Source organism: Corvus moneduloides, chromosome 2 (genome assembly GCF_009650955.1).
Source record: "Corvus moneduloides isolate bCorMon1 chromosome 2, bCorMon1.pri, whole genome shotgun sequence".
Classification (NCBI taxonomy): Eukaryota; Metazoa; Chordata; class Aves; order Passeriformes; family Corvidae; genus Corvus; species Corvus moneduloides.
Window position 1 is genome coordinate 94,892,047 of NC_045477.1, and position 21,840 is coordinate 94,913,886.

The 21,840-nt window shown below is 35.3% G+C and overlaps 1 protein-coding gene across 1 annotated transcript in view; it reads left to right on the top strand.

Annotated features, from left to right (window-relative positions):
• MRPS9 (mitochondrial ribosomal protein S9) overlaps positions 1 to 19,324 on the top strand; it is a 34,154-nt gene extending 14,830 nt beyond the window's left edge. Inside the window, exons 3-11 of the mRNA XM_032100420.1 lie at positions 682 to 744; positions 835 to 865; positions 3,164 to 3,243; positions 9,504 to 9,586; positions 12,315 to 12,390; positions 15,049 to 15,217; positions 16,633 to 16,741; positions 17,589 to 17,758; positions 19,117 to 19,324. Of these exons, the coding sequence (XP_031956311.1) occupies positions 682 to 744; positions 835 to 865; positions 3,164 to 3,243; positions 9,504 to 9,586; positions 12,315 to 12,390; positions 15,049 to 15,217; positions 16,633 to 16,741; positions 17,589 to 17,758; positions 19,117 to 19,208 (873 nt within the window). The 3' untranslated portion in view covers positions 19,209 to 19,324. The remainder of the gene's footprint in view (positions 1 to 681; positions 745 to 834; positions 866 to 3,163; positions 3,244 to 9,503; positions 9,587 to 12,314; positions 12,391 to 15,048; positions 15,218 to 16,632; positions 16,742 to 17,588; positions 17,759 to 19,116) is intronic.
• The last annotated feature ends 2,516 nt before the right edge of the window (positions 19,325 to 21,840 follow it).

A 21,840-nucleotide genomic window follows, 5' to 3' on the forward strand; every position in this document is an offset into this window, starting at 1 on the left:
AGTTGTCACTTGAATCTTTCTTCTCTGAGCAGTTTGTTCAAGTTCAGCAAAGATTTTAGTGATTCACAGTTGTTTCCAAATGCAATGATCAGTGAAATGCTTATTTAGGCTATGTAAAGTATCTATTACTGCTGCAACAAACATGGCTTTTTAGACTTGAGGAAACTATGTCTGGAAATTGTAGGAAGTGGGATTCCAAATGTTTAAAATTTGGCTTTTTCCTGTTGCTTTAAATAAAATTTCTATGCTTGGTCTGTCAGTAGGCACTGTTAACAAGCACTGATATTTTCAGAAAGATAAATAGGTAAGTGTTGTGATTTCCTCTAGAAGTCACAGCACTTGAAATTTTACTGGAAAATCACTGTGTATAAAGGTGGTCTTTGCACTTGAGTAGTTCTGGTAAGTTGTGATAAATGCATTCTATAAAAACTAAACCTGGCAGCAGAAAGTTCACTCATTCTGATGCAGCAGAGTACAGCCTTCAGAATGAGTTTTTGCTTCTTCTGAGGATGCCAGAGGAAATCGTCTGCTTTTCTTTGCAGCACATCACATATGTGTTATATTTTCTTACTGATTTGCTTGCTTACTGTACAAAAGTTCTGCTATTTTTTGTTTGTAAGAAACATTTTGATGATGCTTTTGTGGGAAAAAAAGTAACAAGATCTTTTTTCTTGTTTTCAGAGAGCTATTGCCTATCTCTTTCCTTCTGGCTTATTCGACAAACAAGCCAGACCTATGATGAAGGTAGGATTTCTTGTTACGTTTCTGAATAACTGTAGCATGATATTTTGAGTAAGTTTTTCCTTTTGCTGATATTTGTTTATTTATTTACAGCATCCTACTGAAGTTTTTCCAGAGCAGAGAAGTAAGTGTTCTTAGATACTTAATTATTTCTAAGTATTAGAATTGTTACATATGGAGAATTTCTTATTTTTATGGATTGGCTCTTTTCTCGATGTTCCTAATGACTTCTAAGACATGAGCAGTAAAAGTCTATTCTGATACTTTGTGTTTTAGGATAAAAATTATTGGTCTATTCCGGAATACCACTGATCTTCTCAGAAACTGCATTAACTGACTAAGATAAATGTTTTTCATTGTTTAAAAATAAGCAATAAGTGGAATGATGTGTAGAATCTCTTGAAGTAATGGGAAAACCTTTTGTTAAATTCAGTAGTTTTTTGTCAGAGCTGTCTGTCACCTCCATAAAATACTCATTAATACTATTTTAAACCAAAAGTTTTCTTTGTAACTTTATTGCTCTAGACAATTAGAAATTACAGTTTTGAGTTCGTTGAAAGAATAGGCAGAGTAGAAACTCTCCTAATCAGCTCTTTGACGTGAAAAGTCCTAACTCTGTACGTCTGTCCATACTGTCTTTGGTTTTGCTCCTGAGACAAGTCCCAGTTGTCAGTGATAAGCCAGTACGTTGGTCAGTTCACTAAAATCAGCAATTTAATTTTACATAGGACATTTAAAAAATAATGTCAAAACCTGTTGTCCATTTTTTGCTAGCATTTGGTATGAACTAGTAGCATGGGTGTGAAATTCTACATTCACTGAGCTGTCAAGTCCCAGATGAACACTTCTGATTATCATTAAAATCTTGACATTTTCCTTCCTTTTTCTTGCTGCTGGAATGAATGATACTTGTTTTTTCAGGAACTTTCTGTCTTTTGGAAAGCTGTCTAAACTATCTGAAATCTTGAAATTTCATCTTTCAAATGGTATCATGCCTTATTTTTTAACTTCCCTGTATTGTAAAGTAAAAAAGTAGAAACTGAAAGGTTAGGAGAGAGTTAATCATTAAGCAGTTTTAAAATCCAAAGGCTGTTTTATGGAAGAACTAAGCTACTATTCTATATGCTTTCAGGACTAAAGAATTCTTTGAAATGCTAGCTATATCCTGAGGACTGTAAGAACAAATTAGTATAAATGTGTAGTTTTGTATTTACATCTAAAAATAACATTTTCAATAAGTATCTCTTAAGGCAGCTTTGTCCTGTCTATGTATTGCGTCTTTGATAACTTTGAAGTACAAAAACTTAAATTTATACTTTAGAATGTTCCCTGAACAGTAATTTCAACAAAATATGCTTTCACAGCTGCATACATGGAAAATCACGCAGTCCACTCGTAGTATATGTGGGTAAAAGTCCCTTGTATTCTTTCTCTTCTGCTGAGTTTTGCATCTTTACATTCAACTTCTGCTCTATTATATCTTGATATTCCAGTCCAGTATATATAGTGCTTATCAGACAGGTTTTTGAAGTCTTATATTTGCCTTTAGTTTATAGATAGCTTTAGTTGAACTTCACTGGATAAAATGGCTGGGACTTTCTCTACAGTTCAATTTGTAAAAAGCTCTCAGGTTTTTATTTTTGTAATTTTTCTTTATTTGGAAGAGATCTTTGTCATGTTATATAAGTTTGCTTTTTTTTTTTTCTCCAAAGTTGAAATTTATTGTCCTTAAATAACATTTTGTAATGAATAAAATACACTGGATGTGCTGAATTAATATGGAACATTTGTTTTCTTGCTGAACTAATTATGTAAACTATAGGGTAGGTCTTTGTATTTAAATATGCCAAATGTAATAACACGAACAAGTTCTAAAATCACCCAAGTTCAGAATACGGTTGTTGCCACAAAAGGCAATTGTACACATACCTAGTTTACCTTAAATGTATTATGGTAAGAAAAACCTTCTTTTTTGTAGCACTGTTTTCCAGAGCTGCTAATCTTTCATCCTTCATTTTTCAATGTAGATTTCAGTTGTCTCTTACTTTGTACTTCTTTTTGCTCTAAAATGTATGCTTTTATTTATAATACCACCTATACAGTCTTTTAAAGTTTAAGATGTACATGAGGGATTTCCTCATGTAAAATGATATTTACAACTATAATGATAAATATTTGATTATAATTGCAGATGGTGATAAGCTTTTAAAAATATTGTCTAAATCATTAAGATTTCCAGGCAGATTGAACACCTGTGAAATGTCTTTAAATATAATATTTAAATTTAATATTTAAATTTTAAATTTAATATTTAAAAAGACAATCAGTATTATGAAAGAGATTTATAACTGCAGTTAAATACAAGGGATTTGTTTTCTAGTGATTGTATATTGCTTGCTTGTCTAATCTTGCCTTCCCGTAGAAATCCAGTGGGGAGAAGATGGCCGACCATTTCACTTCCTCTTTTATACTGGCAAGCAGTCATATTATTCATTAATGCATGTAAGTATGTTATCTGTAATAAATAATGTCAGCTCCCAGTCAAGTGCGTGTTATTCTAGAGGTGCCACTCAGGAGCTCCTGAGTTTAGTTACGTCTTCACAGTAGGCCATAATATCACCACTGAAGTTAAATGCAATGTATATTTTTGTGACACAATATTCATTATTATGAGCATTTTTATGTCACATTTAAGAGAACACACTACATAATAGTTCTCCCTTTAATTTTTGGTTCATTTAACAGGTTTGGCCATGGACTGGTTTTGAATAGTCTAAACACTTTCTTGTAAGCTCTATCTAGTTGGTAGCAAAAGATTAGTAGTGGAGAATGCACATCCAACAAAAATGGCTAGTTCTAGCAAAGTTCACTGTAGAATAAAAACTAGGGTTTTTTTCCTCTGTGAAGGGCAAAGCTATAGGAAATGTTATTTGTGCTGACATTTAGTGTGAAGAAAATTTGCATTTAAACTGCTTAATTGATTTTTCTAAGATGGTTCCATTCATGCAAACTTAAGGCTTTTCCTGATTAATATGGTTCCAGGAGTAAAGGATCTGCATCTTTTACCTTTATGAAAAAAGCTGTATCTAATAGAACATCACTAGACCCTGAGTCTTAACATGGGTTATGAACAGACCTTTCGTATCTGTGACCATCGGTGGCAAAAGCATTATCTTCATCTTTAGAAGAGTCTATGGAAAGACATTCCTGTTTCTTACATGTACTTATAGAAGACAAAAGCATTAATAATGTATAATGTAATAATGCAGAAATATTTAATTGGATATTCATGTCAGATTTTGTTTCCTCATTAGATAGTCTTAAGTTAGTTTTGTGGTTAGTCAGTTGTCAGGAAAACAAACTTTATGATCACAATTTCAGTGCACAGCTTTACTGAGTATAGTGTTTTTATTAGAATGATCTGATATTTATTTGCGTTCTGTGTACCCAAAGGACAAAATCCCCTCTTGTCAGGTACATTTATTTCTTTGGGAGAATAAAAAACACCCCCACTTTTTTTTTCTTTTTTTTTTCTTTTTTTCTTTTTTTTTTTTTTTGTTGTTGACCTTGGGCAAATGAGCTTCTTGCCCTGGCAGAAATGAAATGAATGATAAATGTAGAGAGTGTCTTTGCTGAGTAATGGAGCTGCAGCATAGGCTTTCCACAGAGGTTTTCTCCTGCACAGCCCGAGGCAGCCCGAGGACCCCTGCTGTTCATTTAAATAGGTATGTCAAATCTGCCTCGAAACGCCGCTGGTTTGATCTGTGGTAATATTTGTGAAGGTTCCATATGGACTTGAGCCCCCTGCAGTGCTAAGAAATAATGTACAACGCTTCATGGTGCAGACGCAAATTTTCTCTGAAAAGGGATGCAATGCTGCGTTTTAGCTGTCGGAGAGGATGATGGAGCTGACGCGCTAGGCCTGTCAACTTGTTACACGGATGGGTTGCACGCAGCAAGGCTGTGGAAAATCTGTGCCTTTTAACTTTTCTACTTAATCACGGTTGTAGCATTGCCTTTAGACTGTATGCTACATTAATTCTCTTCCTGCCTTCTGCCTTTCATCCCAAGTTTCACGGAAAAAAGTAAAGCATGCAGGTCTTGTAGAGGAGCCTTATCAAACAGCTGTCATCTGACAAGCCATTTGCATTTGTTTTGGCTGAAACAGAGCAACCCAAGGGCAAGATGTTTTGTTGCATTCCATCATAATGAAGAAATTACAAATTTTACAAGGAGCACAAGTTTATTTTTAGCTCTACCTAGCAGTTAGAGTATGCAAGCTTGCCTTGGAAATCTCCGAAAGTATAGTGCGCATTTTGTTTCTGAGAGTGTGGCAACCACCTTCAAACAAATGGCCTTGACAATTGCATTTTTCATTAGTATAGGATACTTGAGTGTTCTTCAAGTGTTTCTGAATATTTTCATTAAATAGGCTTCTATAAATGTAAATCCATTAAGTGAGATTTAACAGGGGTTTTTTAAGTCGGCCAAATAAAAGCCAAAATCTGCATGAAATTCCCAACATTGTTTTAACCACTTATTAAACTAATGTGTATTTAACAAAATGTATTCTTAAGTCTCAAAGCTAATTAATTTGTCCAGAAAAGAGTTGTATGTTAATACAGCTTAGTGTAAGTAATCAATCTCATTTGAGGATGTCTTTTAAATTGCTACATTAAATCTAATAAACCGGATAAACATATTATTTAGCTTAAACTTGTATGCTATTAATTGCTACATAGGCTCGTGTGGAACTTGAATTTTATTATTGTTTAGTCATATAACTGGGCATAGCATTATTGTTTAGTTAGTGCTAATAAATAGTATTATCCACTTACTGAAAAGAAACTATCTTTGAATGCATTATAATTGCCACTATACATGTTTGGCTTTCAATATGAAATGAACTATCATGCAAGGTATTCGTTACATGCATTATTGTCTTTGTTCTGCTCGTTGAATAAAGTTTAGCTGTAGGGAAAAGGACAATTTATTTTTCTTCTGATACACAAAAGAATGTTTATTGCATGAAACACCGTTTCACAAATGCTTGATAGTACATTTGATCATCATTTAACTTAAAAGTTTTTTAGAATAATATCGTTTTTGTAATGTGCAGAGCAAGACAAAATGGTATCTTCATATCATTTTGTATAGAAAAATAGTAATTTCATATAATCATGCTTCTTGTAATTTTTTAGAAATATCAGGGCTTGCTGATTGAGGTAAATGCTCTAACAATTGAGCATTTTAACTCTTAAAAATACTCCAAAACTTAAAACCCATCAAAGTGTATGCTGACCTCAAAACAGAAGAAACAAAGTAAAGTGCAAACTGAGGTAAAATGTGGGCTCTGCAGCATATTTTAACTATAATGTTAATAGAGGATTTTTCCCCATAAAAATCTCTTTTAGGGTTTCATTTGCTGATTTCTTCCCTATTTTTTTAATGCAGAGTGAAATAATTTTTAATTGTTTTAAGTGTCCTTGTAGAGATCTGAAATTTGATCTTTCTATTAGAAATGTAAGCATTTCAGTACATAGTCAATCTTGTAAAATCAGCTATTTTGATTGTGTAATAGCTGAGTTTACAAGACACACAGATGTGTACAGTCATGAATTGGACTATTGAATCCTCAAGTGATTAGTAAAATCTTCACCTGCCAGCTTTGAAAAAGCAAGTGTGTCTTCTGAAGCTTTCTTTAGCCGTTGGGGAGTGAAGATTTGTCAGATAAATTATTGGGCATTACATGTGATTCCTGATTTTGCAAAGGCTCATCCACACACTTTACTTCACACGTGAGTGGTTCTTTCAGTCTGTTGGCTTCATTTCTATACAGAGATTAGATACATGCATCAATTTTTTTTTTTTTTTTTTTTTTTTTTTGGTACTTCAGACCAAAATTTTATAAGAGTTGCATGTCCACTTTCATTGCCAGAAGTATGTAGGAAATTATATTTAACATTTCTCTTACACTTGGAATTACTTTAAAATGCTACTTTTTAGTGTTGTTTGACTTCATCTCCTGCGTAAAGGGTTCTTTGTCTGAATAGACGTGATTGCTGTAATTTAACCGGAACAGTTTAGAGAGATCATTTAATTCTTAAAAGTGCACATTCTTAGAACTTAAATGGGCTGTGGAGTGTTGGTGTTCTTTGAGAATACCTAGGGAGGGTCTCAGGGAAAATCTTACTGTTGCAGCTGTTCTAAAGCTTTTTGTCATTGTAACTGACAATTTATTTCTGAGGCTAAAAAGTGGTGGATGGTAACCCCTATCTTGTTTTATTTGCCTGTGTTTATCAGTAGTTTCCAAATATGATAAAATCCTTAAGTCTTCTTTTAACTTGTGTCATATTACCTGAAAATACTTCAGTTGCTGTTTAGAAGCGATTCTGACTGTAGTCAGTCTGTTTACCTCCCTATGTCCTTTTTTAAGGAACTGTGATGTAACTGTGTTTTTGTTGAGCTCCTGTTCATGTATTTTTGCTGACCATACCAATACATAAATATGTATTCCAGAATGTATTGGAGAAGGATGGGTGTTAGTGAGGAGGCAGACAGGGGACTGCTTTTGCAAGTAGGATAGTGATACCCTCTGCCTTTTGAAGGCAAGAGTTAAGTCAAGAGTAGCAGTAAGGTGAAAAATCTCCTTTCACATTTATAAGACTTAATAACCCAGTACCTCTTCTAATCATCTGACACCAAAATATCATCTTTGTGCCTGATTTGACTTCTTCCAAATGCAGAAACTCATGGAGCTCATCAGAATCAATCTCTTAAGACTGTTCCAGCTGAGCTCTCCGCAGCTTGCCGAGGGACAGCCACAGCCCTCCTTCCCCTTCTCTTCCCTCACTCTGCAGTCCCAAGCAGAAGCTTCCATACTCATTCTTTTCCATGTCTTAACTCCAGATGCCTAAAAATTGCTTTGTGCAGGTACACCTCGTGCTCTCTAACCCCACCTATGTATGTGCTTTTAATGTAGAGGCAAAAATTTTTGAAGCCTAATAGTCAGCTCTGGATGGAGTTGTTAAGGTTACAAGAGTGATGTGACATAAATCTTGCCCACAGTAGTGATGCCATATCTTGTTTTCTTAGAGGTGTAGAGTTATATTTGTGAGGTTTGGAAATACTTGAAAATAGGATTTCTTCTCTTGTATGTGAATGTTTCCTGTGTTTGAGGATAAATAAACTTTTCTTATGTTGAAAGTTTTTCCTAGTTCCTGTCTGATACAATTATCCCAAAAAAATTAAGGATTTCTGAAAGGCTTACTACATAACATATGAGTTCTCATGCTGTCTCAAAAGCCAATGATTTTGTATTTCAAGATTTTTAATGAATTGTTTAAAAAGTATTTTTTCCACTGTGCCATTAAAAATGTCATCAGTGACCTGCATCAGAGACTTCAGTGAATTGTCCCTATTTAAGTGCTTTGAGTGCAGCTCAGATAACAATCTGTTCTTTGTTCATATATTTTAAGTACAAATATTTGTAGTGTATGTGCAGGTGTATTTTATATTAGCGAAAAAATCAGCTTGAACAGTAGGTGTTTATAATTAAGCAAGGGGCTTCTATTTTGGGGCTATGTTTAGGCTGTTGCAGAAATGTCACTGCATCCTGTTATAAATCCCAGTTTTATGTTAAGAACTAGTATTTCATTAGTTAATATCTGACAATACAGAGCTGTCTCACATTTTTTCCTTTTCTGTTTTTATGTAAGTAATACAAATAAAAAAACCCCAAACCATTGTTTCTTGTCCCCACTAATTCTTACACCGTTGTTTTTCTCTAGTATTTGCGAAAATTCATATTACTACAGTATGGGAAAGTGACTATAAGTTTTCTATTTCACTTGTAAATTAAAGTAAATTATTTGGCATTTAAGTACTTGGTTGTAGTACAACTGTCCTGTTGTTTCAATATAATTTATAATTATTTCTCCAAATACTCCTATTTAACTTTGCATTTGAATCACTGTTGTAATTCAGTGTTCGATATTATATTTTAGAACAAGTAGTCTCCATAAGTTTCTGAACTGAAAAAAACTCCTAAAAATACTTGATTTAAAATATGTTTGTTCTGTAATATTTTTACTGTGACTTGAGTGTTTTCTCCTTTTTTTTTTTCTTTTTTCCTGAAGTACTAAATCACTGTCACACCATTGTTTGAAAATAATAACATAGCTAAGAATTTTGAGAAAACTATTTAAAAATACTGAAAATTGAGAGTAAGTGTATCTGTACGGTTAAAAGAACAGAAGTTCTGACTATGGTAAATGTGCAACTTTTTGTCCATGTAGACATGCCAGGGTAAGAAGTTCTGACTGACACAAGTCACCAGTAAATCTGACACTTCTGCATGTACGAAAATCCTTACCAAATGAAATTAAATAAGTCTTAAACCTTGTCAGTATTTTGAGGAAGTCAAACCAAAATTTGAATGCAATTATTTTGAATGAAATTATTGTGCAGTATGTTTTGGAGTTGCATTCATTATACAAATGTAGTTGTCTTTCTGTATACAGTTGATAACTTCTTTTTTTTTACAAACATATGTAAGAAGGCAAAAAACACTGTTGGAGAATTCAAAATCAATTATTTTGAACTGCACGTGATTTTTTTTTTTTGTCAGAGCTCTGCTTGTCTTCTGACTCTGCATTTTAAGTGTTTGAAGAGTAGAACCACATAAACCTTTGTTTTAAATAGAAAAATTTAAAGGTTAAATTTAAAAATCCATTTAAATACTTTTTCCATATACATTTAAGGAAACATATGAAAAATTTCTGAATGTTCAGAAACACCAAGACCAACTGGTAGCTGAAGACTGTCCCCTTCAGAAGGAAAAAAGGTAAGCTTCCAATTAGAATGAATATTGGTAGTAGTTTTCTTAATGTACTTTCATATCCTGTTTTGGCACTTCTGGTAGTTCCCCACCCCACCTGCCTTCTATTCCACAAACATATTTTCAGACTTTTGCTCCATTCCTTGTGTAATATTTGTATGGTAATTTCAGGTTGAAAAGTCTCACGAGGTATGTGTGGAATGCTCACTTCTCACTGCTAGAGTAGGGAAAGCCCACCTATTTCTCTTACTCTTTAATCTCTCTCTGCTCCTTTCAGTATTCTTTGCTTTATAAAACTTCTGAAGTGTGATTTGAAAATAAACAGAAAATATCCAGAATTCTATGTTTCTGTATGAAACATATATATACTCATATATATGAATGGTTTATATATATATAAAAAACATATATTCTGTATGAGTTTTTCTAATTATGTCTTTTATTAAAGCATTTTGAAAAAAGGAGGTAAACTTTTTATAAGAAAACAAGGGCTTTTAAAGTACCAACTGCACTGTTCCTGATGAGAAAATCCTAGGACCTAAGGCTGGGCTATTTAAGAGTCTTTAATTACAGTTCTTGAATATTTTAACATACCAATATTTAAGTTGAAGAGTATCAAAATACTTAATTTCACAAATTTTTTTCTAATGTCTTTGAACAGAAATCATCAAAACCTAGTAATTTTAGAAAAGCTCATTTGGCTGGAATTCTTGAGTTATCACCACTATTAGTAATTCAATTTAGTTTCTCTTTTTCCCGTTCAGCTTCTCTGGTATGCAAGCTCTTCAGCTAGTTAGCCACTGGACAGAAAAGGTCCATGTCAACCAGAAGCTATGGGAGATCTACAGTTGTTGGTTTCTTAGTGCATACAGTCAGAATATGCTTTTCAGTGTTGTTTGTTCCTCTTGGACTACTCTTGATTTTTTTATTTTGAGATTTCTTGCAAGGATTTTCTATTAGAACATTAAATTAAGCAAGCGTTTAAAAGAAATGGATACAGCTAGGAGGTTTTGGTTTTGGCATTTACTGCTTTTCTGTATAGTTACTTTTTTCACAGTCCCAAGTTGTTTTTGTCTTTGTTCTTGCTGTGTATTTTCTAGCCAGATTTATGCGTTGCTTCAGGAGTACATCGTGTTGGTTTGTCACTTCTTCATTTCAGCCATTTGTTATTTATGTTAGGAAGAGAAAGGATTAATTTGCTGAGATTATTTCAATTTCTTAACTAACAGAAGTTCATGTTTCTTCATGATATAAATAGCATCCTGTGACCCACAGAATGTTTTATTACAGATTCATGCTAGTTTCTGAGCAGACAAGAGAACAAATGAATTTAGTTTCTTGATGTATGCTACTGAAAAATAACCTGACTCCTTACAGAGCTCAGCCAGTGGATTTACTGATGTGAAAAACGACCTAAAGCTAGTCAGAGATGAAAGGTTTTTTTCCGTGTTAGGTTTGTAAAGCTCAGAGAATTTAAAGGATTTTTGAGACTTACTTTCCACACTGGATATGGTACTTCCTCTGAGATTAGTCTGGATAGGATAATTTATCTCCTAAGTGTAGGTAGAGGGTTGATAGGAAGGACTGTTGTTTTGGTGTGAGGGGCATGGGGTTTGTTGGGGTTTGGTTTGGTTTGGGTTTTTTTCCCAGAAAATAATCTATTGTGAATACATTCTGTAATATTAACTGTAGGGTTAGGACCTGCTCTGAACTACTTCAAGTTTATAGGTTTTCACATGTAAGAAATTTTATCCAGTTTCATTAGAAGTAGCAAGTAACAGTGTGTAAATGTAAGTATCTACTTCAGTCTGTCAGGATTGGAATCTTTTTAAAATCATTGTTAAAATCTGTTTGGTTTCTAAATAATCGTTTCTCATGTCCCGGCTCAGAAAAGCACTAAAATACATGCTTAAAAACACCTTCAGGAGTGTTTTGCTGAATCACAGCTTCCTTAATGCTGCTGAAAACACCGTTTCTAAAAAACCTGAGGAGTTAAGAAGCTAGTTACATCTTTGCCTTAAAATTACCTGATAATGTTGGTATGTATATTTATGGTGATGTTCTGTTTAGTTGGTCACTTCATATCATATATATTTCAAAGATTTATTTCAAGCATTGGTTTTTCTTTGTGTTAGCATTCCTGTACAAGGCTGTTTTCTTAGAAATTTCGGCTTTTTCTATCATCAGAGCAGTTTCTGTGCTGAGCAGCTCAAGATTACACAGTAGATAGAGTACAGGGCGTCACTGCCACGTTAGTACTTTGACTATGCTTGCTGCTAGTGCAGTTCTTTATATTGATCAGAAAAGTAAAGACCAGAGGCAAAATAATTTGATTTTAACATTCTGCCTTTGATTTTGCTCTTTGCTGCTAGTAAACCAAATTTTTCCTGGCAGCAGGCTTTTAAAAGTAAGTCCTTAGTTGGAGGGAAGATCACTTCCTATTACAGTATTACTCTAATTCAATCTCAGACTTCAATAATATGAATAATGCATAACTGATACTCATAATGCTCATGTGGTTAATTCAGTACATGAAGTTACCATACCTTTCAAAAGGCAGATCTTTTAAAAATCAACATAGGCCTTCACATGTTTACTATAGGAATGTGATCTGCATTCATTTGTAATGGAAAACGTATTTCTGAACGAAGACTGACTGTATGTGTGGTCTTTTGTGATGTAACTCTAATTGCATGGTTAATTAAAGGAAGAATATATGTGATATTTTAAACAGAAACCTGGCTGGCAGCAGATGGCTGACTAAGATTGAATTGGAAGAAATGTTGTTAGAAAAACTGTCAGATGATGATGTAAGTAATTAATCTTTTGAATCTTAAGGAGGCTTGTGTCTTAAAAATATGGACTCTGGGTGCGTTTTTGGGTACTGGAAAGGTACTATGCAGAAGCAAGTGCTCTTCAAAAGAGTTTTCTGTCTTCTGATGAAGTCTGTATATGTTGACAGCACTGTTACATTCATGTTGTTTTGAAGTGACTTGCGTTGATATTTTTTATCTAGCACAATACAGAACTCTTAAGAACTTTCCATTGTTATTAACATAATTTAGTTTTTCTCCTGATAACATTGCGAGACCTAGAGCACTTGTTCCTTGTTATCTAATTATGTGGTCAGGAATGGGGTGTAATAACAATTTATTTTAGAAAGAGTCATTTATTGTAGTTACAGATGAAAAATGGACAGGGCTAGAACCTCTGTTACTAATTGTAGAGAAGGGGTAAATATTCAAGATGGGGAAACGCTATGGATTTGTACAATAGTAAACCTGCACAGAGTTATTGAATCCTTAGGATGACATGGTAATGATAGAAAAATCACAGAAGGCTTATTAGAAATAAGGAGTCCTTTTTCTTAGTGATTGGCTACAGGATCAAATATCAGAAACAAGACACAAAGCTGTATAGATCTGTGGTTTGATACAGATACCTCCTGTTATGTTCTCCTTGTTATGAATATGGTGGGAGAGAGGAGGGTGTTGCAGTTTCCCCAGTGTCTGCAAACTGTATCACTCTGTAGGTTTGGAGTTGTCCTTTATACCTATCTCTGGGGATAAGACTATTCATCCTAATAGTCATACACTTCTTTCTCACTCAGAGCTTTTCCCTACAGTCCTCTGAAGAGCATTAGATTTTGTAAGAGCAGGTTCAGTCTATGTGGCCAGCTTTTGGAAGCTTGAATATGACAGTACCAGAGAATGTAGCTCTATTTGTCTGAACATACCAAGTGTTTTCTCACATAGAAGCAGTGTTCTTCAATCTTGTCTGTCCTGTGGACAACAGCTTTGCAAAAATAGCATGCAGCAGCAAACATGCCCTTTACTCAGTTGTCATGTGGAACAGTAGCATGTGATGGCTTCCTTGTCTGTGGGGGATGTGAAAGGGTCTCGAGCAGATTGTGGTCCATAAGCATAAGTTAGAAGTAGTTGTTGTAAATTCTCCATCCTGGTAATATCCAGAAGACTTTCTCTTGTTCACAGTAGAAGCCATTATGACTTCAGTGCTTTCAGTAGCTCCTGCATTTGGAATGGCAATTTTTCCTCTCCGAGTACCAGGTCTACTTGTACAACCATTTTGGTGTTCTTCACTGTTTGGTTTTAGTACATTCTACATCTGTAAAAGTACAACTTAAAAAAACCCCAACCAACCAAAAACCAACACCAAACCCTTCTACATACTGGCCTCTCCCATGTAAGACCACAAAGCCTCAGCCTATAGTAAAGAACATTGTTTAAATATATTTGAAATGTCTCGGTATAAGCTGCCAGTCTTACCTTCTCAGACTCTTATCTTTTGCCACTGCAACAAAATTTTCAGTGGTGTTTACATTATTAAACAAAATCAGAGCTATTGGGTTTTTTTCCCTTTGCCACTCTCCAAGTGAAAACTTTGGAAGCTTTCTACTTCTATCATCCCTATAATTTCTACATTTTTGTATTTTCATATTTCTGGTCTTCAAAGGCTTTACCACGTGTCTGTGTCATATTGTTAGGTAGAAGTAGTTTTCAAGTGATGTCAGAGTTCAGGGACTATCATTAAGTTACAAGACAAGTAGTAATTTTGTGCTAGAGAAGACTCTGGTAACAGAGAGAAGAACAAATACTTTCAATAACCACTTGTAAGTAAAAAAACCTTCAAAAATCAGGTTATGATATCTATATGAAAAATCCATTTTTGATGGTATGATACCTTTATATCTGGTGACAGCTGTCTGGGGCTCCTGGCAGTTAACATATGGTAACAGGACATCCCAGCTTTTGGCACAAATGGGTTAACACAGTGGTGGGTACTCTTTAATCACATGTTGAAGAACTTTGGAGGGAGATATAAGGGGGAAGGAGAACCACACAGTAGTGAAGGATAATTTATTTCAAGAGGTTGCCCTTTAAGTCAAGTATCTCTTGAATTTTTAAATGCCTTGATTGTTCAGTTTTAAAGGAAATCATAAACATTAAAGTAACTCAGCTTGAACAGCCAAAGATAGATAAGCATTTCTGTATATGTTACGAAATATAATCATTTATGAGATTCAGTTCAGTGAAATAAAATTATTTCCAAATCAGTGAATATACTGACTTAATAAAAATCAGGTGCAAATCTTTTCCTATTTTGATAAAACAATAATAAAATAATTAAGACATTCCCCCCCCCCAATGTTTTCTTTTTAAAAGTGAGATGAACTTCATTCTAATACAATAATCCTTTATTAAAAAGGGGTTGGTTATGCTTTGAAGTAAAGTTTCACTGTTTTGCAAAGAAAGAACTAGGTGTCTTTAGTCACACAGAAAATGATGCAACTTCATGCTGTTCTTAAATCAGCATGTAGGTGCAAAAGTGTCATCTTGTCAGAAATCGTCAATAAAAGTGAAGTAGGAAAGATCCATTAAATAAAAATAGAAAGTTTTCGCAAATGCAATTACACTTGTATCCTTTAATGAAGTCTTGTTGTCTTACAGTATTCGAGATTTATTCAACTCTTACAAAAATTGGTAGCATTGCCTTGTGCTGACATCGAGGAGAATTATATTCAGAAGTTTTCCAAAGAAGTTCCTGTGCAGTTGCAGAAGGTGGTGATTGAGCCCTTGCAATATGATGAGCGGGGAGTGGCCTTCAGCACTGGGGAAGGTAATAATTTCAAGTTGATTGGTAATGATGCAGACTTCTTTTCTCTTTGCACTGCTTTCTTTATAGTATGTACAACACTGCTAAAGTGTCACTGCTTCATTTTATATGCTCATATATATGTATGCTGCATGTGTAGCTGTTAGTGATGTTATGGAGCACCAAGTTAAGACATGGTCTGGTCAGAAAGGACAAGTTTTTGGCCTAGACTCTTATCAGCTGTTTTTATATGTATTTCTATACAGTGGTACCTCTGTAGAGAGGACCCCGTTGTGTTACAAGTTGTAGGATACAAAAGGACTTTCATTTTTGGCCAGAGCTGATTGCTGAACATAAAGAGTGGAGGACTGCAGGAGCACAAACATGTATGAAGAATTCCATGGATATAACAGTGTTGTTGCTTAGTATAAAAATGGCATGCTTAGGCTACTGGGTAACCTTTATCATGACCTTTGTAGGCAGTCCAGCAAAGGGGAACTTGGAAGATGCAAAGAATAAATAGCAAGGCATTTGGATATTTACAAACAGCCTAGGAAAATGTGAAGAGGAAATTCCTAAATATTATGGGACAGAGGTCTATAATGGGATATTGATCATTCATACTGAGATGGAGGGAATGTTAGAGAAAAGCCATGAAGGTCTCTGTATCTTCTAAACACAGGCTGTTATATTTTCATTGGAGGGACACAGTTGAAAAACAATATGATACAGGATATGAGAGATTGCACAGAAAAAATAATTTGGCAACAACATGTATAGGAAAGACTGTTGACTTTCTGGACAAAGCATGTGTGCACACTCACTTTATGCTGTACATTTAAGAGGAATCTTAGAGATGATGGGTATTATGCAGCAGGCAGCTGATGGCAATAAGAACAAAGGTCACAGAGAATTTGAGGGGCAAAATGGCTAGAGAGCTCTGCCTTACCTGGGTGGTCTTCAAGATTGCATGACAACAAAGATGTGAGAGCACTAAACCGTGATTTAATTTGCAGTGGTTTTCAGTAGTATCTTCAGAACAGTAGTTAATGAAGTTTGATGAGCATGCAACCCATGTGATTTAAGAAAAGCCACCAAGTTTAATAAGTTCAAAACCAGTCTTGTTTGTGCCCCATCACCCCCAAAATGAAGAAGAATGTCTTATTTGTTTCATAATTCCTTTATCAGAATGATTGCTTCCTTTGTGCTGAAGGAGATTGGTCTCCCAACCCACGCTTCTCCCCCACTTAATAGACATTGATGAAAATATATTGAAAGATAGTTGTTCTTTGTTTGCTTTTTTTTTTTTTGTTACCTCCGCCTGTAAAACCATACAGCTGGCACTGTATGAATGTGTTGAGATTTGTTTAACTACTTGGGCACTTGGAAGTTCTATATAGTATTGAAACCTCATAAAAATTTAGTTTAATTCCTTTAAGGTAAAAGAAAAACTGCAAGAGCTACTGCAGTAGTTTATGACAACGGGACTGGAAAAATTACAGTGAATGGAACAGACATTTTACATTACTTCCCAGTGCTGCAGGACAGGTGAGAGCACTATGAAATGCTGTATTTTTACTGTACTTAAATTATTCCAGCAAAAGTAATGCCATACAATTATATGTTGGTGCTGCGTTCCACACTGTTGATTCTGTGTTCTTGTCTCTGTATAACTATCTGTTTTATAAAAATGTCTTGCATTTCCTCCTAATTTTCAGGAGTTTACTGATAGGCAAGCCTTGCTCTGTGCTCCTTGCCCCACCTTTTCTGAAGGGATGCAAAAACCAAGAGCACAGACTGTTTGAATAGTTCAGATTTTAGTCCGCTTAGAAAGGACTTGAAATTTGTTTTAAAAATAAATAATAAATATTATCTTTAAGTGCTTCCCAAGAGATTCGCAAATTGTACGCATGTGTATTTACTCCCTGGCATTCAGTAACGTAGTGGAAGCAAACAAGGTGAGGCACTTCATGTAAAGCTTCAGATTTTGGAGGATATGCACAGTCTGGTATAGAGAAGACTTCTCATAAGGCTGACATAAAGTTTGTATTCCTAATGTGTTTTTTATTTTTATTTTATATTGTGATTTTTAAGCTCAAGAATAGAGGGAGAGGTTGCTCAGTTTCAGTATCCAGAGCTGATGGATCTTGGCATCCGTAGTAGAGAAGTAGTGGAATAAAAGTAGTTGTAAAACTGAACTTAAAGTATTTACCCCTGGCAGTTGGAATATGCTCCTAGCTGCTAATTTCCTATTGATTTGAATGAGATATGAACGCCTTTCTGGATCTCTGCCCAAAAGTTAACTATGTTTTTGTATATGCAATGATAAGAAATGTGCATTGCATGGAACTTTATGCACAGGAATATTTTTAATTTTTTTTTTCCCCCCCCTTAGGGAGCAGTTGTTGTTCCCTTTCCAGTTTCTTGGCAGAATTGGAAAACATGACATGGTTTGCACAGTCTCTGGTGGAGGAAGATCTGCACAGGCTGGAGCAATACGTTTAGCCTCTGCAAAAGCCTTAAGGAGTTTTGTGACAGAAAAGGAGGTGGAATTCATGAGGCAAGGTAGGAATTGAAATTATTTCAGTGTTTCTTAATGTGTTTCTGGTAATTAACAGAATTAATACAAGGATCATTAAGGATCAGATTTGAGTAAATAATCCCAGTGAAACCTTGTATATTGTATGAAAGGGATCTGCATTTATTTATAGATTGTTTTTACTTGTTTTCTAGCATCCTTTGTGTACATTTTGGATGACTTCTCAAGCATTTTTCCATCTGTTCATGACCTCTTTTAGGTCTATTAACCAGCTTACATTGCCTCAACATAGAATCACAAAACATGAATGTGTATTCACTACTAAATAAATCTGGATCAGACATTAGTGAGCTGTAAGGTACTGAGATTGTGACTTGGCTGGTCGCGTCTTGTTCATGTTCTAAAAAGTTTTATTCTCGAACACAGATGCTGGAGGGTTGGCTTTGAAGAGAGAGTAATGAGCATAAGTGCACTCCATGCAACTAGCCAAACTTGAGGGAGCTGCTTTCCTCTCTTGCATTATTTAGTGTTTACAAGTTACTTAGGGTAAGATAGAATTTATTTAGATAACTGCAGGATTTGATGCTTCTCAGTGATGAGATGCCCATACTGTTTCAGCAAATGCAGAGTTATGAATGGTGAGCTTTTAACCAACTGTGCTCTTTCTGGACTAGCAGCAAGCATACCTGCCTGTTTTAAAGGCAGAACAGCTGTGATTTTTTTCACTCTACTGCCAGCCATGAAACCAAACCTGTCTTCGTGCTTTGCAACAATTTTCTTTGACTGTACCTTTTCAGCACTGGCAAGTATGACTTGCTAGGAAAACCTTTGTAAATAGACATTGTAATGAGTTTGGTACCTGTCCTGAGATCAGCATAATTCTGAACATGTTTGGGACATTGCTAAATATACGTCTAAGTATATTTATATATAAATATACCACAAAGAAGTGGTTTCCAGAGTGGGAAATGTGCAACTGATCCATTAGGATTCAGTAAGAATGTGCTGTATATAATTTATAAACGAATAAATACATACATTTGGGAGTACGTGCTCAAAAATACTGTTAGGACTGCATGATCAGAAAAGTTTGGATACCACTGCTCTAAGGGCTTAAGCAATATGGATAGATAAAAAACAATGTGTGGGTTTTTTTAGTGGTTTGTAAAGGAAAGTATGAATGCAGTTCAGTTACTAAAGAGAAGTTAAAATGTTAGAGGATTTGATGACACTCCTTTCAGTGTTTTGTGGTTCTGAACCTTTAGCCCTCTAGATGTTACAAATCATATTGTTAGTGAAAGTCAAAGTTACTGGCTCAGAGATAGTATACCTGTAATATTAACCAGTAGCAGTAAATAAATGGGTGCTTTTCTGTGTTTTGTAGCTGGATTACTAACAGTTGACCCACGTGTGAAGGAACGAAAAAAGCCTGGTCAAGAGGGACCCAGACGGAAATTCACCTGGAAAAAGCGATAAGTCTTGAGCATTTAAAGAACAACAAAGTGCTACCAAAATTTCAAAACATACTGATTTATGATTTGAAACAGTTGTATGAATATATTTAATAATAAAGACTTTTTTTTCCCTTTATACTTATTATGTCTTCTGTTTAAAAAGCAAACAACAACTCTAAAAAATTGTGGAAAATCATGGTACAATTTGATAGAATGCTAAGTCTAAAATAGTTGCCCCAGTTCCAGCTTTGCATCTTAGCTCTAGTGAAATCACTAATGATTTATGAAAGTCTTGGTAGATTATAATTTCTGAAAATCAGTCTATTTGTTTAATGATTTGGCAATTTAAATTCTGAAATTAGGCAGCTCCTAACCAGGTATTTGGACATCTTCCATGTGCCTCCCTTTCTGCCTCACAGGTATCTGAGGATAAGCAACAACTTCCTACCTAAACTGTGGTGGAGTTGAGAAGCCAGTGAGAATAGTACTGACAATTGAGGGGATATTGAGAGAGAAACTGTCACAGAGGATAACCTTTGCCTGTGGATTCAGTTGTCTCCAGGATGCTTCCCCAGGTTAAGTAGGGAGTGATTCAGAACAAGTACCTAAATTTAGGTTCTCTGAATCATCCTCTGGAGGAGTCAGTTTTTCTGTTCTTCCCCCAAATGCAGAAAGAGCTGGAGGGATTAAGCTGAAGTTGTCTTTTAGAACACTCTTCTCCACCCCTTAAATCTCAAGGGGCCTGTTCAAGGAGGCGTGTTCTGAATATGGCTAATGCACAAAGATAGCATTGGACTCTTTGCCAAATACAGTCATAACTTTTCTGTTTTAAAATCAGAAGCAGGAGGTGATGACAGTGCTGCCCACCTCCTGTCTATAACTGTAGCCTTCCAAAATAGATTAGTGGTTACAGCACTCACCCAAAAGCTTAAGGTTTTGCTTTATTGCCAACTTCCTTCCTGGGACAGAGGTCAAATACTTTCAAGGAAGAGCATATCCTTCATCTGTCCTGTAGGAAGTGGGCCACAGCAAAAAAGAAGATAAAGTTCATCTCACCAGGAAAAGCAGAAAAATACAACTCAGTTTTAACAACAGGGCACTTTCCAGCTTTCTTTTAATTTAGAACACTTCAGTACTTCAGATTCTTTCTCGCCAGCCAGATTTTTTAAGCGCTAGAGTACCTGCTCTGCTTTTTATTTGCTGTAGACCATGCCAAAAACTACACTTCAGAGGTCACAAAGGGTGCCAGCAGGTCATTGCAGGTGATAAGCAGCTGTAAGTGATGTGTACAGGTCATTATTTTCCCAAGCAGCATTCGGGGGTGAGGGAAGCAGCAAGTTAATAGACCTCATCAGCTGAGTAAAACAGAGGTCAGAAACTGGGTATGCATCCTTGAGTGACATGTTTGTGATTCCTCTCTCCAAAGCCTGTGCTTCTTTTTAACTCTTGTTCCATGAGAATACTCTGTAAACTCGGGCAGGATTTCTCATTACCAAGGTAGTTCATCTCAATCAGAATACGTGACTCTAGAATTACCTGAAAGGATGTTGTAGTAAGGTGGGTGTTGTTGGCCTCTTTCAGCCAACAAAAAGTAGCAAGTGATAGAATGAGAGAAAACAGCCTAAAGTTGTGCCAGAGGAGGTTTAGATTGGATATTAGGAAAAATTTCTTCACCTAAAGGGTTGTTGAGCACTGGATGAGGCCGTCAAGGGAAGTGGTGGAGTCTCCATCTCTGAAGGTGTTTACAAGACGTGTAGATGTGGCACTTGGGGGCATGGTTTAGTGAGGGACATTGTTTAGTGGTGGACTTGGCACTGCTGGGTAAATGGTCAGACTGAATTTAGAGGTCTTTTCCGACACAGAACATTCTATGGCTGGTTAAATTGAATTCAACAGCTGAGGCAATTCACCTGTGTCTTTGAAAAACAAATGGGGGTTTTACATGAGATATTTTACACTAAGGCAAATACAGAAAGGCTTAACTAGCATTTCTGTTAGTTTAAATCTGAATTGCTTGCGTGTAGCAAAATATATCATGTATCAGTAGAAGTTGTGATTTGTAATAAAAACATTAATCCATACTGGGACAGGTACCTAAGGATTCTTTTGACATGCTCACTTAATGAAATGAACATGAGCACATGGTCTTGAAAGTGCTAGCTGAAGGAGATTCTGGAGAAGATTAAATAGTAGAATTTTTATCTTAGTATCTTCTCAAATGAGAATGATCAGTTTGGTCACATTACTGGCCATACTGATTGCCTTATTACTGGGCAAGAATCTACAAGTGCAACAGAATATCAGCACTTACAACATGCAAAGTCTTCTATCATGTTTTAAAGGAATTATTGTTTTACCTTCCAAAAAAGTATGGCTATGGCCTTTGATGCTTGAACTGAGTAAAAAAAATTGAGGTAAATTTTCAGAACCACAGCTTTTTAGGAAAGTCCCTAGAAATACTGGTTAGTGCTGTGCAGCCAGGTCACTTGCTTCATAGCTACTGGATCAGGCTTCCAACTAAATCTGAAGGTGAGCCAAAAGAGAAAAACATTTTAAAAAGAGAATAAAAACCAACCAGAATTGTACAGTTTGAGGTTTTTTCATTTTTCATTTGTATGAAGTTCCTCTCAATCATCTGCAACATGTGTCAACAT